The sequence below is a fragment of the Cyprinus carpio genome, chromosome B24 (assembly GCF_018340385.1).
Source record: "Cyprinus carpio isolate SPL01 chromosome B24, ASM1834038v1, whole genome shotgun sequence".
NCBI classification, from domain to species: Eukaryota; Metazoa; Chordata; class Actinopteri; order Cypriniformes; family Cyprinidae; genus Cyprinus; species Cyprinus carpio.
The window spans coordinates 9,247,816-9,270,929 of NC_056620.1; the positions used below are offsets into that span (position 1 = coordinate 9,247,816).

A 23,114-nucleotide genomic window follows, 5' to 3' on the forward strand; every position below is an offset into this window, starting at 1 on the left:
CAATTATGCATTTATTGGTAGCTAATACACAATATTTTGTGCATGGAACATGTGCATTAGAAGAATTTGGGTATAAAGTCCACCTTTTTTGGAGGTGTACTGTATAAAAGTCCTGGCACAAATTGTATGACAACAATGTGATGTAATACAAACAATAACGGAACAGTTCAAAGATGTTTTTTTTTACAAAAATGAGGCACATTACACTGATTCTGCTTTAGCACCTTTCCAAATAGTTTTTTTTTACACCCATATGTATTTGCAGACATTCAGAAATTAAGAGTTTGGCATTTCCACTAGTTTGCATCCATCTAGTATTTTATATTGCTTCATTATACATGTCTCTCTAAGTAAACAAGTAGCCATCAGAACCAGACACATGCGATGTATCACATTCACAAAAAAAAAATGCTGTGTTCTGTGGTGTTGAGCCATTTAAATGCTTCTCAAAAATGAGACTTATATTGAATATAATAAATTCTGACTTATTTTATTCTTTACCTGTATTTTTGTATTGCTATGTACAACAGCTGTCCTTTAGCAATACTGTGTAATTTACAACAGTTCTGCATTTAATGGCGATGATATGGTTACCTTGCATGACAGGAAGCAGGTCATAGACCAGAGGAAGGAGGTGAGACTCTGGACCACATATTTCACGTTTACAAGAAGGTATTTAGTCATTGTATTGCAATTCTCAAATGATGTGCACGGCCATTATGCTTGACTTTGTGTTTGCATATGCTGAAGGCAGCAGTGATAGAAACTCTGCTGAAATTGGTCACACAACAGCTTTTGTACCATGCAAGTGAAAAGTACTTTGGAAGAAACGAATACTGACATTGTATAAAATACCAAGGTAATATTTCTTCAACCAACATTTTGAACTTTAACAAAGTCATTTGACTTTTACTCAAGTTTATAATAATAACAATAAAAGTTTCTCATATTGAAAATTAGATATAATTAGAAGTAAATATATATAGAGAGAGAATTTAAGTAATGGCCTTCCATAAATAACACTATTCTGGTCATAGTGACTTAACTAAACACTACTACACATAATAGTTATCCAGCAGTGAATTTGAAATGTAATTGGTATGCTGATACTATGGAGTGCTGTGTTTCAACATTCGTTGAAAATCACAGGTATAAAACACTTTCTCAGGATTTGCCTTTTTGAGAGTCAGAGAGCACCTTTTTCAAAACCCAGTTGCAATGAATGATACATTAAAACACTCACGATTCATACTGTAAATTACAGTAGGAATGAGAACCATGCTGGATTCCAATGTTTTCTTACCGTGCATATTTGCTCCATGTAAACATCAAGCAGATGCTTGAACACATCAAGTGTGGCCAATATGGCTTCATTAATAGAGGTAAGAGTTCATCTTGGTAAGAGTTGAAGGGTCAGGTGTCACCTTGAGGTGTGAGGCAGGGCGGGGCTTCGCAGGCTAAAGGTATCACCACTAGATGAGTGACGTGAGGGGGCCTTACCACACACCAGAGATGGCTCTGCCTCTTTTATTTCCATTGCTCGCTTGTACAGTTCAGCAGCCTTCTCAAAATCTCCCTCTTCGTAGCTGAGAAAGTAAGAAAGTGGTTGCCATGTTATTGCTATAAAAATATGGTTAATTACTTTTCCTCTATCATTTACGTATTTATTAAAATACAATATTTACAAAATATACTAAAATGTGCCCAAGGGGCAGCATGTATAATCAAAACAGCAGAGGGCCTAATACAGATTCTTGAGGCACTCCATATTTGACTGCTGTAAATATTTGTCTTTTTGCAAAGATTTCAGATAATGGCAACATTTGTAAAGATTCCAAATCATGCCAGCTAAGGCTGCTCGATTATGACATAAATCATAATCATGATTATTTTGGTCAATATTGTAATCCCGATTATTTAACACGATTATGAGGGGACCATACAACTTTTTTTATTATAAGTTTTTTTTTAAATTTTTGTATATTTTTTTTTTTATTGTAATTTTATGATTTTTTAGTTATATTTTAGTCATCTGAATTGTTTTTAGTTTTAGTCTATGTCTTTATCTTATGATATTTAGTCGACTAATTCTACAGTACATTTAGTCGGCTAAAACCTAAGGGGTTTAGTTACAGTGCATTTATTAAGCATTTCTCTGAAATTTTCAAACTCATTATATAGGTTTGATATTAAGGTTTTATCATGATAGACACCGATTTAACTGCAGTGACACACATGCCTTTATGTTAAAATTAAATAAAACCACTTCTCATAAAGAACAAGAACAAGAAACGGTCTTCTTATTGATGAAATAGCAATGGTTAAATGGGCTAATTATGCATTCTTCATAGCAACTTGCTTACCATATTCTTCATTCTTTCAAGCAGACATATTTATTTCTGTAAATAAATTGAGATTCATTTTTGGGGCTACTAAAGTTTTTCAGTCTTTCTTTTGTTGCTTGATTAACATCAATGACTTGGACAATAGCAACTTAATTAGGCTGCTGTCCCTTTAAAACCGATTGCACAGCTGCAATGGATGCAATGTACTGATACATGTTCTCCCTACTGTTTATGTTTACTTAATACATAATCAACTGTGTTTACATGAATACTCATCAAAACTGAAAATTTGACATCATTTTGTGTGTAATTCTCCGTTAATGCGACGCAAGAGTACTCGCGTGCTGTGAGACGTGCTTTCAGTGTGTGTATGCTTCAGTGTCTGCCCTCTGAAAACCGGACCAAACTGAGTTCTCTCTTGCGTTGCCAGATTTATCCATATCTACTCTTCTCTTACTCCCACATATTGACATTTTTGAACGGTTTTTATGCAACGTGCAGCAAGTGTATGTTAGCTTATGTCCCGCCGGTTCAATCATATGTACCTATCTAACCTCTGAGTCCGAACCAAGCAGCAGATTTGTTCTAAAAGAAATTCTTCCCAAATCGTCCCTCCCTAACATTTTCGTCTCGTTTTTATTCGTAGACGAAAATGTCAATAGATTTATGTCATAGTTTTTGTAATTCAAAAAGAGTTTTAGTTCGTTATTTCGTTGTTGTCGGTGAAAAAAATTTTGTTGACGACAATTATGACGAAAATTATTCGTCAACGAAATTAACACTGGGGCCATATGACCAAAATTTTATATGAGTGATTTATTTAAAGATAGTGATACATATCAAATATAGATTTCCTGTAAATAAGGTTGCTATGACATCTACATTGTAGAGACCAGCGGAATTTCGAACAAACAACATGTCCTCAAAATTATTGAAATAATTAAACTGTCAGTAATTTTGTATGTAAGGATTTGTATGTTAGAATAAAAAGGTAAAGGTGAAACAAACTGTGCTTAAACGTTTTTTTTTTTTATGCAAGTCTCAAGCAGTTTACAGCCTACTACAGAAGTTTATAATCAAATGTAAAATAAAACGGCATTGTCTTTACTGTAAGAATTAAACTTTTTTTTTCTTATTAAAGCTACAAAAGGCCTTCACTCAAGAGCAGTGTGATTGTGAATTTGTCTTTGTTGTTTGATTAATATTAAGCACACAGTCGCAGCAGGAAAATAGCCCGCTGTCACTTTAAGAGCCACACGGATCCAATTTTCATTCTTAACTCTTTACCTTAGATTACATACAAAACTGTCAAATCTTATCCTTACGATGTAATATTATCCTTAAATTGTAATTATTATGAGCACTTTCTTAATTGCTGCCTAACATACCTTGAATTTAATCCAAATCTAACTGACCTGAGTACAGCCAGGTTTTTCAGAGTCTCTCCAACACGAGGGTGTAGTTGGCCGAGACTGTCCTCATATACCTTTAGAGCGCGCTCGTACAAAGGCAATGCATCACTGTGCTGCTTCTGCAACACAAACACACATCACATGACTCACATAATCAGAGAGCAGACTGGATAGTTTTACAATACAGCAGGTGGGAGAAATCAGAGATGTTTCTCACCAGCTGGCAATAGAGCACTGCAAGATTAACCAAAGCGGTGGCAACACTGGGATGTTTAGGCCCGAAGCTCTTCTCTCTGATTTCAAGAGCCAGTTCATATAGAGGAACTGCCTTTTCCAGCTTCCCCTATCATACACACAGACAGACAGGGTCTCAGATTCATTAATAAAAAGACAAACATTGCAGAATGAATGTATGCATAATTGCCACTTGATTGCTACATGTTCTGCAGAGCTAGTGTGCTGTGACTCTTTCCTGTGGTTTCTCACCCTGCGTTTGTAAAGCATGGCCAAGTGTTTGAGGGTGTAGGCGAGAGAGGGATGATCTGGGGCGAGTGCTCGTTTACGGATGTCAAGTGCTCTTTCGTACAGCTCCTCGGCACTCTCATACTCTTTCCTTTCGCTGTGAAGCGCGGCTAGGTTGTTCAGAGACTGGGCGCAGTCGGGGTGATCTGGCCCCAGGACGCGCTGGCGCATCTCCAGGGAACGGGTCAAGAACATTTTTGCAGCACTAGGTTATAAATACCAACATGTTAAAATGCATATTATATAACTGCAAATGGAAAATGTGCATTATCAATAAAGTGCTGAAGTATAAGAATAGTTTACAACAAGTTGTCCATACAAAGTAAGACAATCCTGTCAGAGTTCCTTATTTTTTTCAAGGTACATTTTAGGTTCCCATTGAGTGTAATGCATGAGGAAAGACATTTAAACTATTTTCAAGACAAGGGATGAAATGATTATATATGATTAGTTTAATGAAAATGCAAATTTACTCTCTGACAGTAGGTGGTAATAATTGAAAAAAAAAATAAAAATAAAAAAAAAATACTGGTTACCCCAGGTACCCCTGTACACAAAGCAGTCTGCACTGCTTTGTGTACAGGGGTACCTGGGGTAAACAGTATTTTTTTTTATTTTATTTTTTTTTTTCAATTTTTTTTTCAATACCTTATTAGGTATTTGCATGAATCACATGACTGGCCTATTTCAATGCCATGACTAATTTCGTATCACATTATATATATATATATATATATATATCACATCCATGACTATTAATGTCCTAGCAATGCAGAGTGACACGTTTGATATACTGTATATGACACCATCTCAAACTCTGAGGAAGCCCTGCCTTGCAGAGAGGTCTGCAAGAGGAAATGCAAACTAAAAAAGAAAAGGAAAGCAGAGGTCACTGATGTTCACCTGCTCACTAAAAATGTGCAGAGACAGAAGAACCAACCTGTCTCTCAGGTATGTTTATGTTACCTTTGAACATCACCATGTTGAAGAAAATGCCCCAGAGGCTCTTAATTTTTTGGAGCTCATTGGAAAACAAATATACATCATGTGGGGCCAAGACATTACTGTTAAGGTGCTTCTAAGTGGCAAAGAAAGCAACTTCCATGACAGGCATGTATAAGAAATAGACCTAGCTGAACCCAGTCACAGGGAAGAAGGGAATACTGTACAAATACCGTGGAAGTGTTTTCTTTTTTTCCTTTTCACAACGGCTTTGAACAGCCTGGAAATATAAAATCTGCATTGCACAATTCCAAAATTTTCAGGAGGTGTGGTATGTATGAAATGATGATTTACTCACTCCAGGTTGTTCTGCAGGTAATAAAGCACTCCAAGCTCATTTAGAGTCTTGGCACAATCTGCTGAGTCTTTGCCAAGAGTAAGTTCCTCTAACTGCAGTGCCCGCCGCTTCAAGAGAGCAAAACCATACTAAAAAGAACACAAGCACATTCAGTAGAAGATAGACTGTTTTTTTCCCCCACTACTCTGAACTCACAGTCCACTGAGTGAGACCAAATGAGACACAAATGTGGCTAAAATTATTACTTGGGCTTTCCTTACCATGTGGCCTTTCTGTCGTGCGGTCTTCTGTCTTATCTTGACTGATCTCTTTCTCAACTTCTCGGCCTGCTCATATCTAGATAAAACAAAACAAAACAAAAAAACAAAATTAGCCCAGCCCTAACTCTAAACTAATAACATAATAAAACATGACAAATTTTGAAAATGAAACTTTTCATCTAATAATTGTGCATTATGATTCTTATGCTTATTTGACTGTCAAGACTGTCAAAAATTCTGGATATTTCCATGTTTACTAGTTTGCTGCATTATGTAGAGGGTCTTAGTTTAGTTCTTTAGGATGGGTTCTGCCTCAGAAGGCAGCTCATTAGGATTTGGAACAAAGCCTCTGCAGTATCTGTATAGTAAAGCATGAATTTTAAGAAAACTGTGCTGTACTTTTTTTGTTTCTGGTAGAGGAGCGTGAGTGAGTCTAGTTCTCTAGCGACAGTGCTGTGTTCGGGGCCGTAAGCGTTTTCACAAATCTCCATTGCTTGTTTGTACAACTGCTCTGCGTTTCCAAATTTCCTCCAATGAACGTAAACCCCCGCCAGCTGGTGCAGGGACTGAGCTACACTTGGGTGGTCCGGATCCAGAGCCGTCTCACGGATCTCTAAGGAGCGCTGCAAGGGGGCCACCGCCTTAAATACAACACATTCACATCATTTCCACACACTTTAAAAAGGAATACAGGTGATCATCAGTCTTTCCGTCCAAATCACCTGGCTAAGCAGTCCCAGGTCTTTGAGGAAGCGGCCCAGTGTCTCGTACAGGTCGGCCAGTCGGCTCATGCTCTGCTCACTCTCGCAGGTCTTCTCAAACTCTTTCAATGAGTCGAAATACTCTGTCGCCATTGAGCACTTATCCTTACCAACAAACTGCCAGTATGTCAGCAGCTCAGAGAAATGACCCCTAACAACACACATCAGCAGCAAGACGTTATTTCAGATACATATTCACACATAAATCAGATACAGCAGGAATGGAAGAATGTACCTCTTGTACAGGTTCTGGGACACAAACAAGTTAAGCAAACTCATCTGGAGTTTACTTCGATCTTCCTGCTGCTGCAGTAACCACGGCAATTCATCAGCCGCCCTCCACGTCACTCTGTCTTGCCTGAACCAACAAAAAATATTTAAAAAAAACAATCCAACATGGCAGCTATTTGTTGATAAATACTTTGATCTTAGAGAATATCAGACATGTGATCAGCTAAGGACAAAATGAAAATACAACAACAATAATAAGAAGAAGAATGATAATAATAATAATAATTATTATTATTATTATTATTACTACTACTAATATTTTATTTTATTATTTAAATTGTAAATACAAAAGTATACAAAATAAAATAAAATAAAAGTTATCTTCCCAGGTCCGAAAAAACACAAAAATACATATAAATACAGAAAAATCTCATTCCTGCAATATGCTTAGTAAGTAAATCTTACTTAAGCTGTTCACTGAAGAACCGAATGATTTTCTCGCTGTAGGATCCACGACATTTGCCCCCATCCAGAAACTCTTGGTTGACCGCTTCACATGCCTGGAAATGAAACATGGTTACACAAACAAGTTTCACTTTAATTTACGTCTGTTTATTCTCCGTCAGTGAGATGTGAAAGTGAAATCTTCACCCAACAAAGTTCACAGTACCCTATTTAGTTTTATCAAAAAAAACATTAAGGGACATTTTGCCAAATATAACTTCAAAGGTACAGCTAGGTCAGAGACACACACACCTGTTGGTGCTGAAAGCGAATGAGGCCACAGGCGTAGGTAATGATGAGGAGCCTCTCCAGATTGTGGAGCAGTGAGGTGAGAGCGGGAAAACTCAGGTCTGGGAACAGCTCCAAAGCCTCTGATTCACTGATGCCGTTGTGACTGGCACATACCAAGCACAATAACTGCACAAGAAGAAATACAAATTAGTTAAAATGTGTACTTTAGTGTTTTTTTAGGGTTACTTTTCTTCTAACAGGTAACTTTGGACAGGTGACCTCTTTCATGATGTGTTTTTCCTGATCCGTGCTGAGTGAGTCTAGCGCCACCTTCAGGCCCAGTCTGTATAGCGATACTGTATCTTGACACAACGCACATTGCTGTAGAGTCCTCTCCAACGTCCAGGAGGATCTAGTGCTGACAGATTAAACATAAAAATCTTATTTTCCCATACAAACAGACAAAGTGTGTGCTAAAGAGACACAATAACTGGACTGGAATTTGGCTTATATATTAAAATTATTTTACAAATAATTTTAAATATTGTAAATTAAATGTTTCAATTTTATTAAACCAAGCCTGTCTTGTCGCGTACCAGAAATGTGTCCATTTCAAAATGAAATTATAGCTTTGTCATTTTGGAAAATGCACATTTTACAATATATACAGGTTGTTAGAACACCTGACAGATCTGAAAATATTGACCTTTTTTGCCTCCAAAACATGATTTAATTTCATAATGTTCAAGAAACGTGCAGATGGTTGCTCTGAGCACAAAAATATCAGATGAAGTGATTATCCACTTTTAACTTTAATATTTGGTATGTCCATCTTTTGCAGCAATGACAGCAGCACATGTCTCTGGCATAGAGTCAATATATTTCCTGCCTTCTGCAACTCAAGTCAAAGGCTTTCCTTTGAATGTATAATAGATCTGTCCAGTTTATTTTCCAACACGCCCCAAAATTGCTTAATGGGGTTGAGATCTGGACTTTGAGGTGGTCAGTCCAGTATTTTCAATGTTCCGGCAGATTCCTTCTGTTGCAGGTAGTTCTGGCAATAGTTTGTGTTATGTGTATTGTATGGCCAATTCAACAAAATAACTGAAACCTCTTAAATATGCCAAGTGTTCTAACAATTTTGGCTACCACTAAATATATCAGGGCTGGATATATTATATATATATATATATATATATATATATATATATATATATATATATATATGGTATGTATGTATACATATATATATATATATATATATATATGTATATATATATATATATATAATATATATATATATATATATATATATATATATATATATATATATACACACACATATACATATACATATATATAATTTCAGACATCAGTATTCAACGTTTTATGTATCAAAACATTATTTATTCATTTGTAACTACAGGTTATTCTATGTCCCTGAGAGCTGCATTAAACAGTGGATAAATATATCTATTCCACTTCCGATGCAGCTTCTGTGTTTCCTCTGCATTACAAAGATGAATTTTGTTAATACTAATTTCACTTTATTTTGTTTAAAAAGAAAAATGTAACTAAATAAACTAAATGTGACATGCTCACAAAATCTACTACATATACTCTATAAACACTATACTATGTTTTGTATAACTACAATAAATAATTATATTTATAACTTAATTTAAATGTATTTTTTTCTCTCTCTGGGCTAACTTACTTTTTTAACTTAAATTTACTTGTGCGAAGGACAACCACATGAGAATGCTTAATGTCAGTATCACACACACTCTCACGCTCCACAGCACACAGAACTATAATCACCAAAAAGTAATATTAATAGACACAGAACCACAAACACTACAAATTCACAATCTACTCACTGTGTAATAAGTCTTGCCAGTAGTGAGATATATAGCGCTTTGCATGTTGCAGCTGAACGGCAATGTCTCTCCAACTTCTTTTCCTGTTTGCAAGCAACACATCTGATACTCGTACTCAAAATACATAAACAAATATGAACACAGACTGACAAGGGTGTTTACCTGATCTTTGGTGAGTTTGATATCGCTGTTCACACACTCTGTGCTGATGACACTCTTCACCTCTCTGGGATTAAGTGGGTCCAGGTGCAGCGTGGGCCACAATCTAAATAGCATAATATGTTTTGTGCTTGTCTACCTGTGTATAATATTACATTAAACGCATAATATCTGAACTGAAATGAGCTATAATGTGTGTTTGTGCATCACAAACCTCCATGCCTGTGGGCAGGTCTCCACATTAACTGACACCAGGACTCTCACATTAGCAGGAAGAGGATCAATCAGCCACTTCATGTGCCGCTCAGCATTCTGGGGAACACAAAAATGATAAACTGATCGTGCTGAAGAATATATAAGGAAATATATAATGAATCATGAAAAGCTGATATTTATTCCTAATGAATGATATATAAATACCCTTTCCATATAGAAAAAGGCTGAAAATTTCTGCTGAAATTAACTTTTTTTTAGCATTATGTAAACAGTTGATGACAAAATGTAAAATCAGCTACTATTAACTCCCACAACTAAATGTGGGTGTTTAGTTGTGTGTCTTCACCAACATCCTAAAACAAAAGCACAGACAAACATACCGCAGCTCAATGAGGAAGATTATTTGAGGATGTGTTACCTGTATTTGGTCAATGGAGTCAATGATGATTATGATGTTGCCGTGGTGACATGCAGACAGCCGCTCTAGCCAGCGTGGGAACTCTTCGAGGATCTTGGAAGGGTCCATCGAGAGGCCAGAAATAGACCAGAAATGCTGGAGCAGCTACAAGGAGGATTGGGAAAGAGAACTTGTTCAGAGGAAAGTTTTAGGTTTAGTTAACTATGCTTGTGTCTATAAAACCATTTTACGTAACCTTCTTATTACCGGTAATCCTGTTCTCTGTTCACACATAGCATGATACTGGTAATGTTCCAATTTCTCATACCAGAAAATTTACCAAAATTGTAAAGGAGCTTATGACGTGTGCGGGCAACAGTCCATCTAGAGTTCAGGAAGACTAGATCTAATGATTGTGATGCGGATGTTATAGCAGCCAGGCCAGGTCACATCTGTAGTATAAGAGTGACAGCATTCGTGATAAAAGGTTACCAAGTGTTGCTTTCTAGTTAAAAGATCACTGTAAAAATGAACGGATGTATGTGTAGAAGACCTCGTGAATCTATAATTATACAAGTTCTTTCACAGATTTGGGCTTTTTGCATAACAGTTGAATATTAATTCAATTTTTTAACTCTGGATAAAGGCTACTTCAAACTTAGGGTTAAACAGGGTCCAGAGACCCCAATGGGGATGCAAGTTTTTTCTAGGGAGGCTAGGTTTTTCTAGTGGTTCTAGGACACTTTCTGCATAAAATTTAAGGGAGGAATTTTGTTTTTATTTTAATTATTATGTATTTTTAGGGCTGTTAAGATTAGCTGTAAAACCACACTGAACTCATATTTATTGTTAAAAAATGCTACACAAATAAATTTCAATTTGTACATCATAGATTCCTCTAATAGTGAATAAAAACATTTCTTACAAAATCTGTATTTAACGTTTTTTTTTATTTTTTATAATTTTGCTTTGGCCTCCACACAATAACAATATAAAAAACAATTATTTAATATTGCAGACAACATGTTGTCTTTAAAATACAATACTATAAAAAAATTTAGTGTCAGTAAGATTTAATTTCTTAGTTTTCAAAATAAATTAATATTTTGATTCAAAAAATGAACACATAAGCTGATGAAAATATTAGTAAAATATTTTCAAACATTTAAAAATATATTAAAATAGAATATTTTTTAGAATTGTAAGACTATTTAACAAGATCAATGTTCTTATTGCATTTTCTATCAAATAAATGCAGCCTTGGTGATCTTTTAAGAGACCAATGTGTACAAATGATGTCGAACAATGATGCAAACATGTTAACTGAAGGGTTTCAGAATACTAAAGACAGACAGAACTGGCAACAGTTTCACAGACTGACAAGCTTGTATACATGCATATAACAATGTTAACCCATGGTTTACAAACATACAGTGAGAATCCTGAAACTCCACCACAGAGTATAAACAGTGTAAAACAAGACAACCCAGGATTATGGTAACATTACAGTTAAATAGGGACGTGTCTAGAGCACTTTAAATGGGGGGGGGGGCAGTCTGGGGCACTGGCTCAAAAGAGGGTGGCTCCTCACCTGACTTGAAAAGAAAAAAGCTTTTAAGCGTGTACATGCAATATCTGAGCGAGAGCAGAGACCATTCATAAAAGAACAATGTATATTTAAAAACACACGTCCAGTTTTGAGAGAGTGAAGGAAACGCACGCAGCGCTAAAAATGCTATACATGCGTTTTCTTTCTCATCTGTTTACGTTCACTTAAGACAAAACGCCTGTGTTTATGATGATATACTGACGTAGTTTTCTGCATACTGGTCGATAAATATGAAAGAAGTCAGTTTTGGCCCGGAAAACAACCTTTTCTAGAGTGGAAATTATAGTTGCCAAGTCTACATATTATATGCAACTTTGGGTTTTTTTTTTTGTAAAGTTGTGTGAAAAAAATCCCGGGTTGCGGGTTGCGTTTTTTTGGGCTTATTTTATAAAATATGGTTGCTTGTTAGGAAAACCTGACAAGCAACTTTGTTTCTTTTCATTTATGTTCACTGTATTCTCCAATGCATTGATTGACACTGTCTGCTCACAGTTAAGAGCCAATCAGTGCAAAAATATAAGCGCTGAAGCATAATTTGCCAAATATTCTGCCCCCTTCTCACACGCCTTTTTTAACATGATTTTTCTTCAATAAGGGATTGGAGAAAAATTACATTCAAAAAGAATGTGCGTGACGCTGTAATCCAAGCAATAATAGTAGTAGATGTAGTGGAGTGAGCCAAATTTCAGGGGGGGCTGGTGCCACCCCTGGCCACCATGTAGACACGCCCCTGTGGTTAAATATGACAATGTTTTAGCAATTTCCAGTATGAGAAGCCCTATACAGTGCAGGCTGCATGTAATAAAGCACTAGTTATAACAAAACTGATTCTGGTCTCTGCCTCTGTTCTTTTCACAGTTTAAGGAGCTTAACAGAGTGAAATGTGTGTGTGTGTATCGGTGTCTGACCTTCACTGTAAGGCGCTTAATGATGAGCACTGGATCTGTGCTGGTAGAGAGAGGATGTCCCGTGAAGTGATACAGGATGAGGTTGTTGGGAGAGTGTTTCTGCTGTAACTCTATCCTGCAGAGAAATGACATATTGTTAGTGTGAAAATTGATGTATATTATAATTGTGCAAAAATACCTAATATTTAGAGTTATGATGAAACAACCATTTAGCAAGCAGAAGTGATTTGCCCGATCCAGGTGCACCAGATACCAGCAGTGGTGGGGTGGGTGGAGGGGCGGCTACCATGTCATTGAGTCGGTCGACATACTGAGAAAAGAACAAATACAGCACTGAGCTCAGTGAATTTACACATTTCCTGCCATTCGTATACAGTTTATTCAATATTTGTTTAATCTAATAATAATTTTAGTAATCAATGTATGTGTAGTACTTTCAGCTATTGTCAAATACACGGAATTACAAAGATTTTCCCCCAGATTTCTTGTGGACCTACTCATGAATTAAAATGCTTGGTCCATAATGAACAATACAGAAAATTATAACAGAGCCATCATGCCTTCTGAAAGCTGAGTCTGGAAGCTGCGCTGCAAGCCTGCTGGAATGCCTCAATCTGCTCCTGCTCATCATGAAGATCCCACAGCACATCACCAGAGTCTTCCTCTTCTCTCTCCTCCACCTCTCCACTCTCTTCCAACTCCAAACCCAACAACTCCTGAAGAAAGAGTTGCCCCATGTATCATCAGTCTTTCTTTCGTTTAACATCATGCATCTCATCAAGAAAATATGTTCCTCTTTCAGAACCTTAAATAGTGAACGACACTCTAAACAATGATTATATTTTTTACACAAGCACTGGGTTATTTTCAAAGTGTTAGGCAATTTGTTTTTCTACTTCAGTGGCTGGGTCAGTTTTACCAACAGCAGAAACAATATGCAATCCCAGAGTTACCCATTTCTGGTTTTTCTGTTCCAAACTGGACTGTCAACAGTCATTTTCACTTGACAGACCACTGAGTCTGCTCCTACTGTATTTTTGCATTGACCTAAATGCCCATTTAATTTCACTGTAAATCTACTGCATATATTATTTTTGTTGGCTGGCAATGATAAGCAACCCTAGTTGCAATGCTAGTTTAACATAACGTGTGTCCTGCCAAGTATTTACCAAGCTGGGTTATTTTTACCAAATCTTATCTCAAGTGCATGATCACTTAATGCAAGAAGTACCAGAATGCTATCAACCACAATACCCGCTTGTGTTTTCCTGTGTGTGGGTGCATGTACCTGTTTGATAACTCTTTCAAGTTGAGTGAATATAAGAGCAGCTCCTTCCTCTACAGACCCTGCATGATCCACTACCTGCAGAAAACAAACAGCAAAGAATAATTCACCAAAAATAAAGTGTGAAAGTGAGCCAAGTGTCACGGTCACGTTTGACCAATTAAATTTGTTTTTTGTAAATGGTTTTCTTAATCTGAGTGGTTCAAAACATGGGGACTTTTTAGATATTTCATCTAAAAAAAACAAAAAAAACAAAACAAACATTAATTCGATGAGTCTAGTGGTCATAAAAATCACACATTGGCTGTTTGCATCCAAAATGATACACTATATGGAATGAATGTAGTGAAGTGCCAAAGGTTTGCCTTTGCATGCAAATCAGAGACATTTTCAAACAAATAAGAGCTAAATCCAAAATAAATTACCTAAAATCTCAAAATGAGTGCATTACGTTATTGTTACTACCTTAGTTACTATTCACGGTCAAAAATGACCACATACAGTCAAGGTGTAATCCTTTTTTAAAAGCGTGGGTAATATATTACTACCACATAGTTGTGCAACAGTATATATGAAACTTAATAGAAGAATTCCTAAAATAAATTTTATTACCTATAGAATGTTTAGAAAAACCTTTGAAACCCTTATGATCTTCCAAAAAAAAAAGGATCTTCAGAAGAATCTTCAGGAATTTCATTAGATTTTTTAAATCCATATGAATCATTTGAAATTACCTTAAGTTTGGCACTCTTGTCAGCTTTGTTAACTCTCTCCAGCAAGTCTCTAGTGGATGGGCTGAGGGTAGAGACCTCTTCCTTTTCTCCTTTTCTCTCACCAGTTCGCAAATACAGCAAGAGAGGCCGAGAGTCTGGGGTTTCCACAAATGCTTCCTCCACATCCTCTACAACACAACTAAAATAACAAAACAGATTCATACAATTCAGCAGATTCATTCAGTAGAGACATGTGATTCACATGGACAATAACATGATAAAAAGTAAGATAGAAAGATCACCTGGACACTGAGGACTTGAGTAGCAGCACACACACAGAGCTCCTCTCGATCTCCTGCCTGCGTTCAGCAGCATACAGAGCAGCTTTCTCCTCAGGAAATGAAACGTTCAGGTAGAAATGACCCAAACCCTCACAAAACCTCTGCAGCCTCAAAGAATAAGTCTGAAAGAAAGAGGCAAATGGATGAAGAGTGCTAAAATGTGCTAATGTGTGTATTTAAGCTGTGTTACTGTATCTAAGCATGTGTACTTGTATAAAGGCCTGCAGCTCCGCTCGGGTCTCCTGTGTGTATATGAGGTAGCAGCGGACTGTGTTACTCCACAGAGCCTGAGAGACGTGAGGAGAAACTTGCAGCAGACTGGCTACAGCCACATCCCAATCATCTGAAACAACACACACAAACATCAGCATACATACATGTACACCTAAAAACAACGCACACACAGGTGCAAACTCACCTCTGCTGACATTGGCAAATGGCCCCTCCACGTCAATGAGACTGTGAGCGAATTCTGGGCCTCTGTGTGTCTGCTGTAGCTGCATCATACTGCCCATGGACGGCTCGCTGCCCAATATGCCACCACTCCAGTACTCACACTGAGTTCCTGCAGCTGCACACAGAGTGGACCTTAGAGATATATTTTTACAGAAATTTTGATTTCACAATAACGCTCCAATCCAGAGTTCTGTAAATACTTCAGCTTTACAGTTGGAAAAAGAACTCTCTCTCTCTATATATATATATATAGGTGCATCTCAATAAATTAGAATTTCGTGGAAAAGTTTATTTCATCTTCACTTTCTCCCCTAAACAGTTATCATCTCTTGATGCTAACAGTGCTACTGATACTTTCTGCTCCACTCTTACATCTTGTTTAGATACTGTCTGCCCCTTGTCTTCCAGTCCAGCCTGTACCACTCCTGCTGCCCCTTGGCTGTCTGATGTTCTCCGCGAACATCGTTCTAAGCTCAGGGATGCTGAAAGGGTATGGTACAAATCAAAAAATCCTGTTGACCTTAATGTGTATCAGCCACTCCTCTCTTCCTTGTCTGCTAATGTCTCCATTGACAAAAGGACATACTATCATAACAAAATGAACAATTAGTCTAACTCTAGCAAGCTCTTTAAAGCATTTTCCTCCCTCCTTTGTCCTCATCCGCTTTCTCCTCCTTCATCAACTCTAACAGCTCACGACTTTGCAACGTTCATCATTAATACAACTAAATCCATCAGTGCACAATTTTCCACACCACGATCTGTCAAACACATCTTGCCAGCAAACATATGCTCGTTCACATCCTTGTCTTCACTCTCTGAGGCAGAAGTCTCCAAAATCATCCTTTTTGATCACCCTACTACTTGTCCGCTTGATCCTATTCCATCTCATCTACTTCAAGCCATTTCTCCTGGAGTTGTACCTGCACTTACTCACATCATTAACACATCCCTTCACACTGGTGTTCTTCCCTCAGCATTTAGACAGGCTCGTATAACCCCACTACTTAAGAATCCTACCTTTAACTCATCTCTTTTAGGTAACTACAGATTGGTTTCCCTACTTCCTTTCATTGCAAAAACACTTTAACAAACTGTGTTCAACCAGGTCTCTGCCTTTCTCACACAGAACAACCTCCTTGACAGCAACCAGTCTGGTTTCAGAAGTGCACATTCAACCGAGACTGGCAAGAGTGGATTCCAAATCTTCAATACTTATCTTGCTGGATCTGTCCACTACTATTGACACGGTTAACCACCAGATCCTCCTGTCAAAGCTACTGGTGAAGGGCATCTCAGGAACCGCACAGTGGTTTGAGTCTTACTCTCAGATAGGTCCTTCAAGGTATCTTGGAGAGGTGAGGTGTCCAAGTCGCAACATCTAACTACTGGGGTGCCTCAGGGCTCAGTTCTTGGACCACTTCTCATCTCTGTCTACATGGCATCACTAGGTTCTGTCATTCAGAAACATGGCTTTTCACATCATTGCTATGCTGATGGCACTCATCTCTACCTCTCATTCCATCCTGATGATCTGACAATAGCTGCTCACATCTCAGCTTGTCTAACTGACATTTCTTGCTGGAAGAAGGATCATCACCTTCATCTCAACCTTGCCAAGACAGAACTGCTTGTGGTTCCATCAAACAAATTTGTTTTATCACAATTTCCCCATCCAGTTAGGCACATCAACCATAACTCCTTCAGAAACAGCAAGAAACCTTGGAGTTATGATTGATGATCAGCCGTCTTTCTCAGACCACTCGAGACCGGTGAGTGGAGCAGGTCTCGCTCCGTTCCCATGGCTATCGGCCCCGCCCCACTCGTCACACATACAAAACCACCTCTCTGTACCCCTTTACCTAAACTCATTACTTCAGACTTATGTGCCCTCTATAAGCTTGCGTTCTGCAAGTGAATGTCGCTTTATTGTGCCATCCCAAAGAGGCACAAAATCACTTTCACAGACTTTTAAATTAAATGTTCCCTCCTGTTGGAATGACCTTCCCAACTCAATCCTAGCAGTCCTTAGCCACCTTCAAAAATCGTCTAAAAACACATCTCTTCCATCTTTATACTTGCACTCTAACTGCTTGTTTTCAAGATAGATAGATAGATAGATAGATAGATAGGTAGATAGAATAAATTACGGCCTGGTCAATACAATTTATTTCACTCACGTTTAAAGTGAAATGCACCAAACCTGACTAAAAAATAGATAAATAGAGAGAGAACCAAAAAGCTACTTCCTCTTCCAAAGAAAGGTGAGTCAGTGTGACACATCTAGATGATGCATCTTGACATGTGGATGCTCATTTTCATCAGAAAGTGTGAAAATCTAGTTTCCCTTGTGAAATTTATCTGCCACATTCTTACTGGTGACAGTGGTGTGGTTGTCGTCTGAATCCGAGTCTGCTGGATCATAAATCTGAATGCCTTGGGCCTGCAGCTGTTGAAGTTTTGACTCCAGATCTCGTTTTGCCCGCAGCAAATCCTGAATTTCCTTTTCTTTAGTCTCCCGGAATATCTGCCGGGTGATTTAGGAATTAGGACAGAAATAAAGATGAAGGAAACACACTGGTGAGGTAAAGAACGCACTGCAAACTAGAACAGCTACAGGCTAAAGAGGCATAATCTAAAAACAAAAGGAGTCAAACAAGGGCTTGTGAAGATTTAGGATTGTGCAAGGTAAGAATTAATGCGAATCAGTTAATGTGAGAGAGATGGGAATAAGATTCACACCTTAAACTGCCGTTTGACCTTGTCTCTGTCATGTTCAAAGGTGCCAGCTCTCTCCATTGCTTGATACTTTGCCTCCAGGGCACTTTCCTTCTCTCGAAGAATCTTCTGGTAAGTCTTCTGAAGAGCCTGACAACCAGATGAACACAGAATCAGCAAAACTTCAGTAGTATGATAGAAATTTTGAGAAAAGTAACATTAATTACAAAATTGTATTTGTATTTGGCACATCTATTGATTCAAAATCTATTCAAAAATGAATTAAAATGCAGTTCATACACTACATACAATGATTTGTATACACGTCTTCTATGATGATACATGTTTTTGATAACTAAATAAAAAAATATTTTTTTTTGGGGGGGGGGGGGGCTAAAAGTCAAAAAGTGTTATATCTTACTGAACTATCCTGATATTAACTAAATTAAATTCATGTGTTACAGCCAAAATTCATTAAAAATTAAAAAAAAGGACCCTCATGACTGTGCAGCAAAGTCAACAAGCCTCTTATAATTTCAGATAATTTCAACTTAACGACAAAAATAAGGTTAGATCAGGCTGAAAAATATCATGTGATATGACTTTTCAAAAATGTATTTATAAATTAATAATTATATTTGTGAAATAAAGAAATACATATTTTTGTATATAGAAATTTTACCTTGAAAATGATATTGAAAAATGGATTAAGATACACATGCATTCATAGTGTAATAAATGACATTTTCAGCAATTACATGTAATTTTTCTTGAAAATAGCATAAAAGCTTTGCAAAACCACACAGAACCAAGATTGATATAAACAGCACATTTCTAAAAACATGGCACATGTGTATTAAGCTAGGCTAGATTTTTTTTTTTCTTTTTTTCCTTATTTTCTAATTTTTCTTCATTTCTGCCCAACACTCTTATTTGTCACTGACCCACATGAAAAGCCCAGATCTTTTATTCTCTCAAACCTGCAGCTCAGCACGCAGTCTCTTGTTCTCCTCATCCAGCTTGGCTTCTTTCTTCTGCATGGAGGCGATCTCATTGTTCTTGCTGACCCTAAAGATCTCATAGTCTTTCCTGAGGCGCTCATACTCAGCCGCATACTCCAGTTCCACCGATCCGGTAGATTTGAAGCTGGCGCCGATGACACGAGGCCCACGCCGGAAGGAGCTCCGCAGCAGACGTGCCTTTGGCTTCACCTCCACCGGTATCTCACACGCCTCCCCTCCCTCACCCCCGTATGCATCCTCAATCACCTCCCCGGGGCTCACCAGAGAGGAAGCCGTACCCATAACAACCAATGAGAGGTGCCACAAAGACACCTGTCAGCTAGATCACTCACACCCTTCCAGAATGAACATTGATGCTTCTGTTGGAAACAGGAAACACAAGCAGTGTGCATCAGTTCTGATACATTTAAGCATGGATTTTATGTACAATTTGAAATTGTATATCAAAAGAGTAGAAGAGTAGTCCTACACAGGACTTAAAAGTTTTGCTGTATTTGAGAACTAGATATGTATGGCCCTGAGGTTAGTGCAGTAGAATGCATTCGTCCTTAAAACGTGTATGTCATCATTGGAAAAATCCATAAAAAAATTGCATAACTCTGTCAGTGAAGTTAATATATTGGAAGTATATTCTGTGTACAGTGTAGGACTGGACCAGAATATTCGATTATTCAAATATTCGTTTGGTGGGTTGGCATTCGATTTTCAATTTTGAGATTCGAATAATCTTCTTTTTTTTGAGCACCTGGCTTGTGGGTTGGAATTGTATTTTTTCGCGCTTGAATATAGCCGTTTATATATATGTAGTTATTAAAAGTTTATTCATTCTGAATGTGTTGCGTGTCCATATTGCACCAAAATGCAACATTCTTGTCATTGTGTTTTAAAAGTAAATAGATTTAGGTGTCATCCTATCCTAAGAAACCATACATCAATGGAAAGCTTATTTATTCAGCTTTCAGGTGACTTCCAAACCTTCATGACTGGTTTTGTGGTCCATGGTCACAAATTAAGATTTTTGTGTTGCTAAAGTTAGTTTCCTCCTCCTGTAATCTGGTTCAAAATCTAAAGTTTACAATACAATGGAGTACTAGGAGAAAGTGTCCATATAAACATAAAAATACTCATGGATGCCATTTAATATTTTAGCTTTCATCAATGCATGTTTGTCTTTCTTCAGAAAAAAATATTAACTAAATCAAAGCCAAGCAGTTTCTCAAATGTGGTTGATTTGGCACAGAATAAAGTAATGACTTTATGAATTTCTTCACTGATAAAATAGATAACATCAGAAATACAATAACAAATGTAGATTCTACAGCGTCTAATACGTCAGTTTTATCTATCACACCCACAGATAAACTGCAGTGCTTTGCAACTATAGGACAGGAAGAGCTAAATAAACTTATCACTGCATCTAAACCAACAACATGTTTATTAGATCCTGTACCCACTAAATTACTGCAAGAGTTGTTACCTGTACCAGAAGAACCGCTTCTCAATATTATTATAACTCGTCGTTATCTTTAGGTCACGTCCCAAAACCATTCAAGCCTGGCGGTTATTAAGCCTCTTATTAAGAAACCACAACTAGATCCTAGTGAACTGGCAAATTACAGACCCATTTCAAATCTTCCATTTATGTCTAAAATTTTAGAAAAAGTTGTGCCTGCTCAATTGTGCTCCTTCCTGCAAAAAAAATGATCTCTATGAAGAATTTCAGTCGGGTTTCAGGCCCCACCATAGCACAGAAACGGCACTTGTTAAAATTACAAATGACTTGCTTCTTGCATCAGACCAAGGCTGCATCGCATCTGTTACTTCCTCTACTGTCAAAAATCTGGGTGTTATATTAGACAGTAACTTGTCTTTTGAAAATCATATTTCCCATCACCATGTTACAAAAACAGCATTCTTCCATCTTAGAAACATTGCCAAGCTACGAAATATGTTACCTGTTCCTGATGCAGAAAAGCTAGTTCATGCATTCATGACCTCTAGACTGGACTATTGTAATGCACTGCTAGGTGGTTGTCCTGCATCCTCAATAAACAAGCTACAGGTAGGCCAAAATGCAGCGGCTAGAGTCCTTACCAGGTCAAGAAAATATGATCATATTACCCCAATTTTACAGTCTCTGCACTGGCCACCTATTAAGTTCCGTATCAGTTACAAAATATTATTACTTACTTATAAGGCCCTTAATGGTTTAGCTCCTGTGTACCTAACTAGTCTTCTGCCACGCTACAACCCATCATGCTCCCTAAGGTCACAAAACGCTGGACTTTTGATAGTACCTAGGATAGCAAAGTCCACTAAAGGAGGTAGAGCTTTTTCGCATTTGGCTCCCAAACTCTGGAATAGCCTTCCTGATAATGTTCGGGGTTCAGACACACTTCCTCTGGTTTAAATCTAGAGATTACATTGATCTGTTTTTGGCCAAGCATTCAAATAATGCATCTCATAATTTTGGACTGCAGTTATATCTGATCAAATGTGCTTTATTATTCTTTAGCTTGGGTTAAACTAATTAATTTTACTTGGCTGGAACAGCAGCTACGCTAATTATGTCTCTACTTGTTTCTCTGTTTTGCCACGGGATTTACATCCGGTGGTAACTACTGTAGGATTTACACAAGCTCCAGTCTGGATCCAGAACACCTGAGAAGAGATGATGCCAGCCCAGAGACAACACACAGAACTACCATATTTTGCTATAAGTTTGATTGCATAATTGCTGTTAATAGTGTTAATCGGCTGTTTGTTTACGTCTTTTATTGATTTTTCTGAACATTTCTGCCATATGCACATAAACTGACAGTCATCACTGATAAGCTACTACTAAAAATTGTAGAAACTTAATTTTCTGTAAATTTGCTTTGCAATGATTTGTATCGTAAAAAGCGCTATACAAATAAACTTGAATTGAATTGAATTGAATTGAATTGAATTGAATAACCGTTTTTCTGTATCTTTGTTTACTCAGTTATGGGGGATTTTTTCACCTTTTTTTAAAAAAAACAAAGTGTTAATCAAATGTGTTTATATTTTGAATGCGTATTTATGTACAACATAATACATTATATTATTGTGTTTGCACTTACGGTGTCAGTTCCACAATATAAATAATATTAAGATGAAAACATTTATGAAAACTTCAGACGAAGTATTATCTGAAGATCCTAAAAAGTCTTGTATATTTGGTTCAATTTTACGTGTTTTTGGGTTAGCATTTTGTTCACTACTATTACAGTGTCATCAAATCAAACACATAGAGGACGTGGATATCTGCATATGTAATGCTTAATTAAACCTCACCTTAAACTGTGGTCTTGAACCCTGTGGTCATCCTGGAGACAAGACGAATATCAGCAGAGCGTAGAGAAACACTCCACCCAACCGAGAGGACTGAGGAGATTCAGTACCATGAACTTAGACACAGCTGATACCAATCTTAAGACCCGAAATATAATTCGAAAAATAAAGTGTTCATAACACGGCTGGCATAGAAGTAAAAAAGCAATCAAATCATACTGATGCACACGTTTTCAACCCAATGTCTTCCTGACAACCGCGTTACTAGGCACGCCTTCTTCTACGGGTCCACAGTGTGACCAAAAAGTTAATCTTTTCAATTCGTACGCAAGCCTCTGTTTTCATCGTTTTTCATCGTGGTTTTTTTTTTTTTTTTTTTTGCGTTTGCGTTTGCGTTTGCCTTACCTAATACGGTATCTGTGGGCGTGGGCTCTTTTAATTACTATCAGTTTAAGTTATGGCAGTGTTGCCTGATATTGTTATGAAAACAAACAAAAAAATCAGAAAATAAATGATAAATAAACCTAAA

General features: G+C 37.3%; 1 protein-coding gene across 1 annotated transcript; it reads right to left on the reverse strand.

The window, feature by feature from the left end:
* Positions 1-14: 14 nt before the first annotated feature.
* nphp3 (nephronophthisis 3) lies at positions 15-22,863 on the reverse strand. Its single transcript, XM_042752354.1, has 28 exons — positions 22,589-22,863; positions 19,229-19,629; positions 18,273-18,398; positions 17,907-18,057; positions 15,493-15,645; positions 15,284-15,417; positions 15,036-15,196; positions 14,755-14,932; positions 14,024-14,098; positions 13,296-13,451; positions 12,942-13,045; positions 12,736-12,850; positions 10,240-10,383; positions 9,820-9,917; positions 9,609-9,711; positions 9,447-9,529; positions 7,846-7,984; positions 7,588-7,752; positions 7,297-7,391; positions 6,836-6,958; positions 6,562-6,751; positions 6,239-6,480; positions 5,840-5,915; positions 5,580-5,707; positions 4,244-4,484; positions 3,975-4,100; positions 3,761-3,876; positions 15-1,586 (listed from the first exon to the last, which is right to left on the reverse strand). The coding sequence occupies exons 2-28, from the start codon at positions 19,550-19,552 to the stop codon at positions 1,421-1,423; spliced, it is 3,912 nt and encodes a 1,303-aa protein (XP_042608288.1). The 5' UTR covers positions 19,553-19,629; positions 22,589-22,863; the 3' UTR covers positions 15-1,420.
* Between the last annotated feature and the right edge of the window lie 251 nt (positions 22,864-23,114).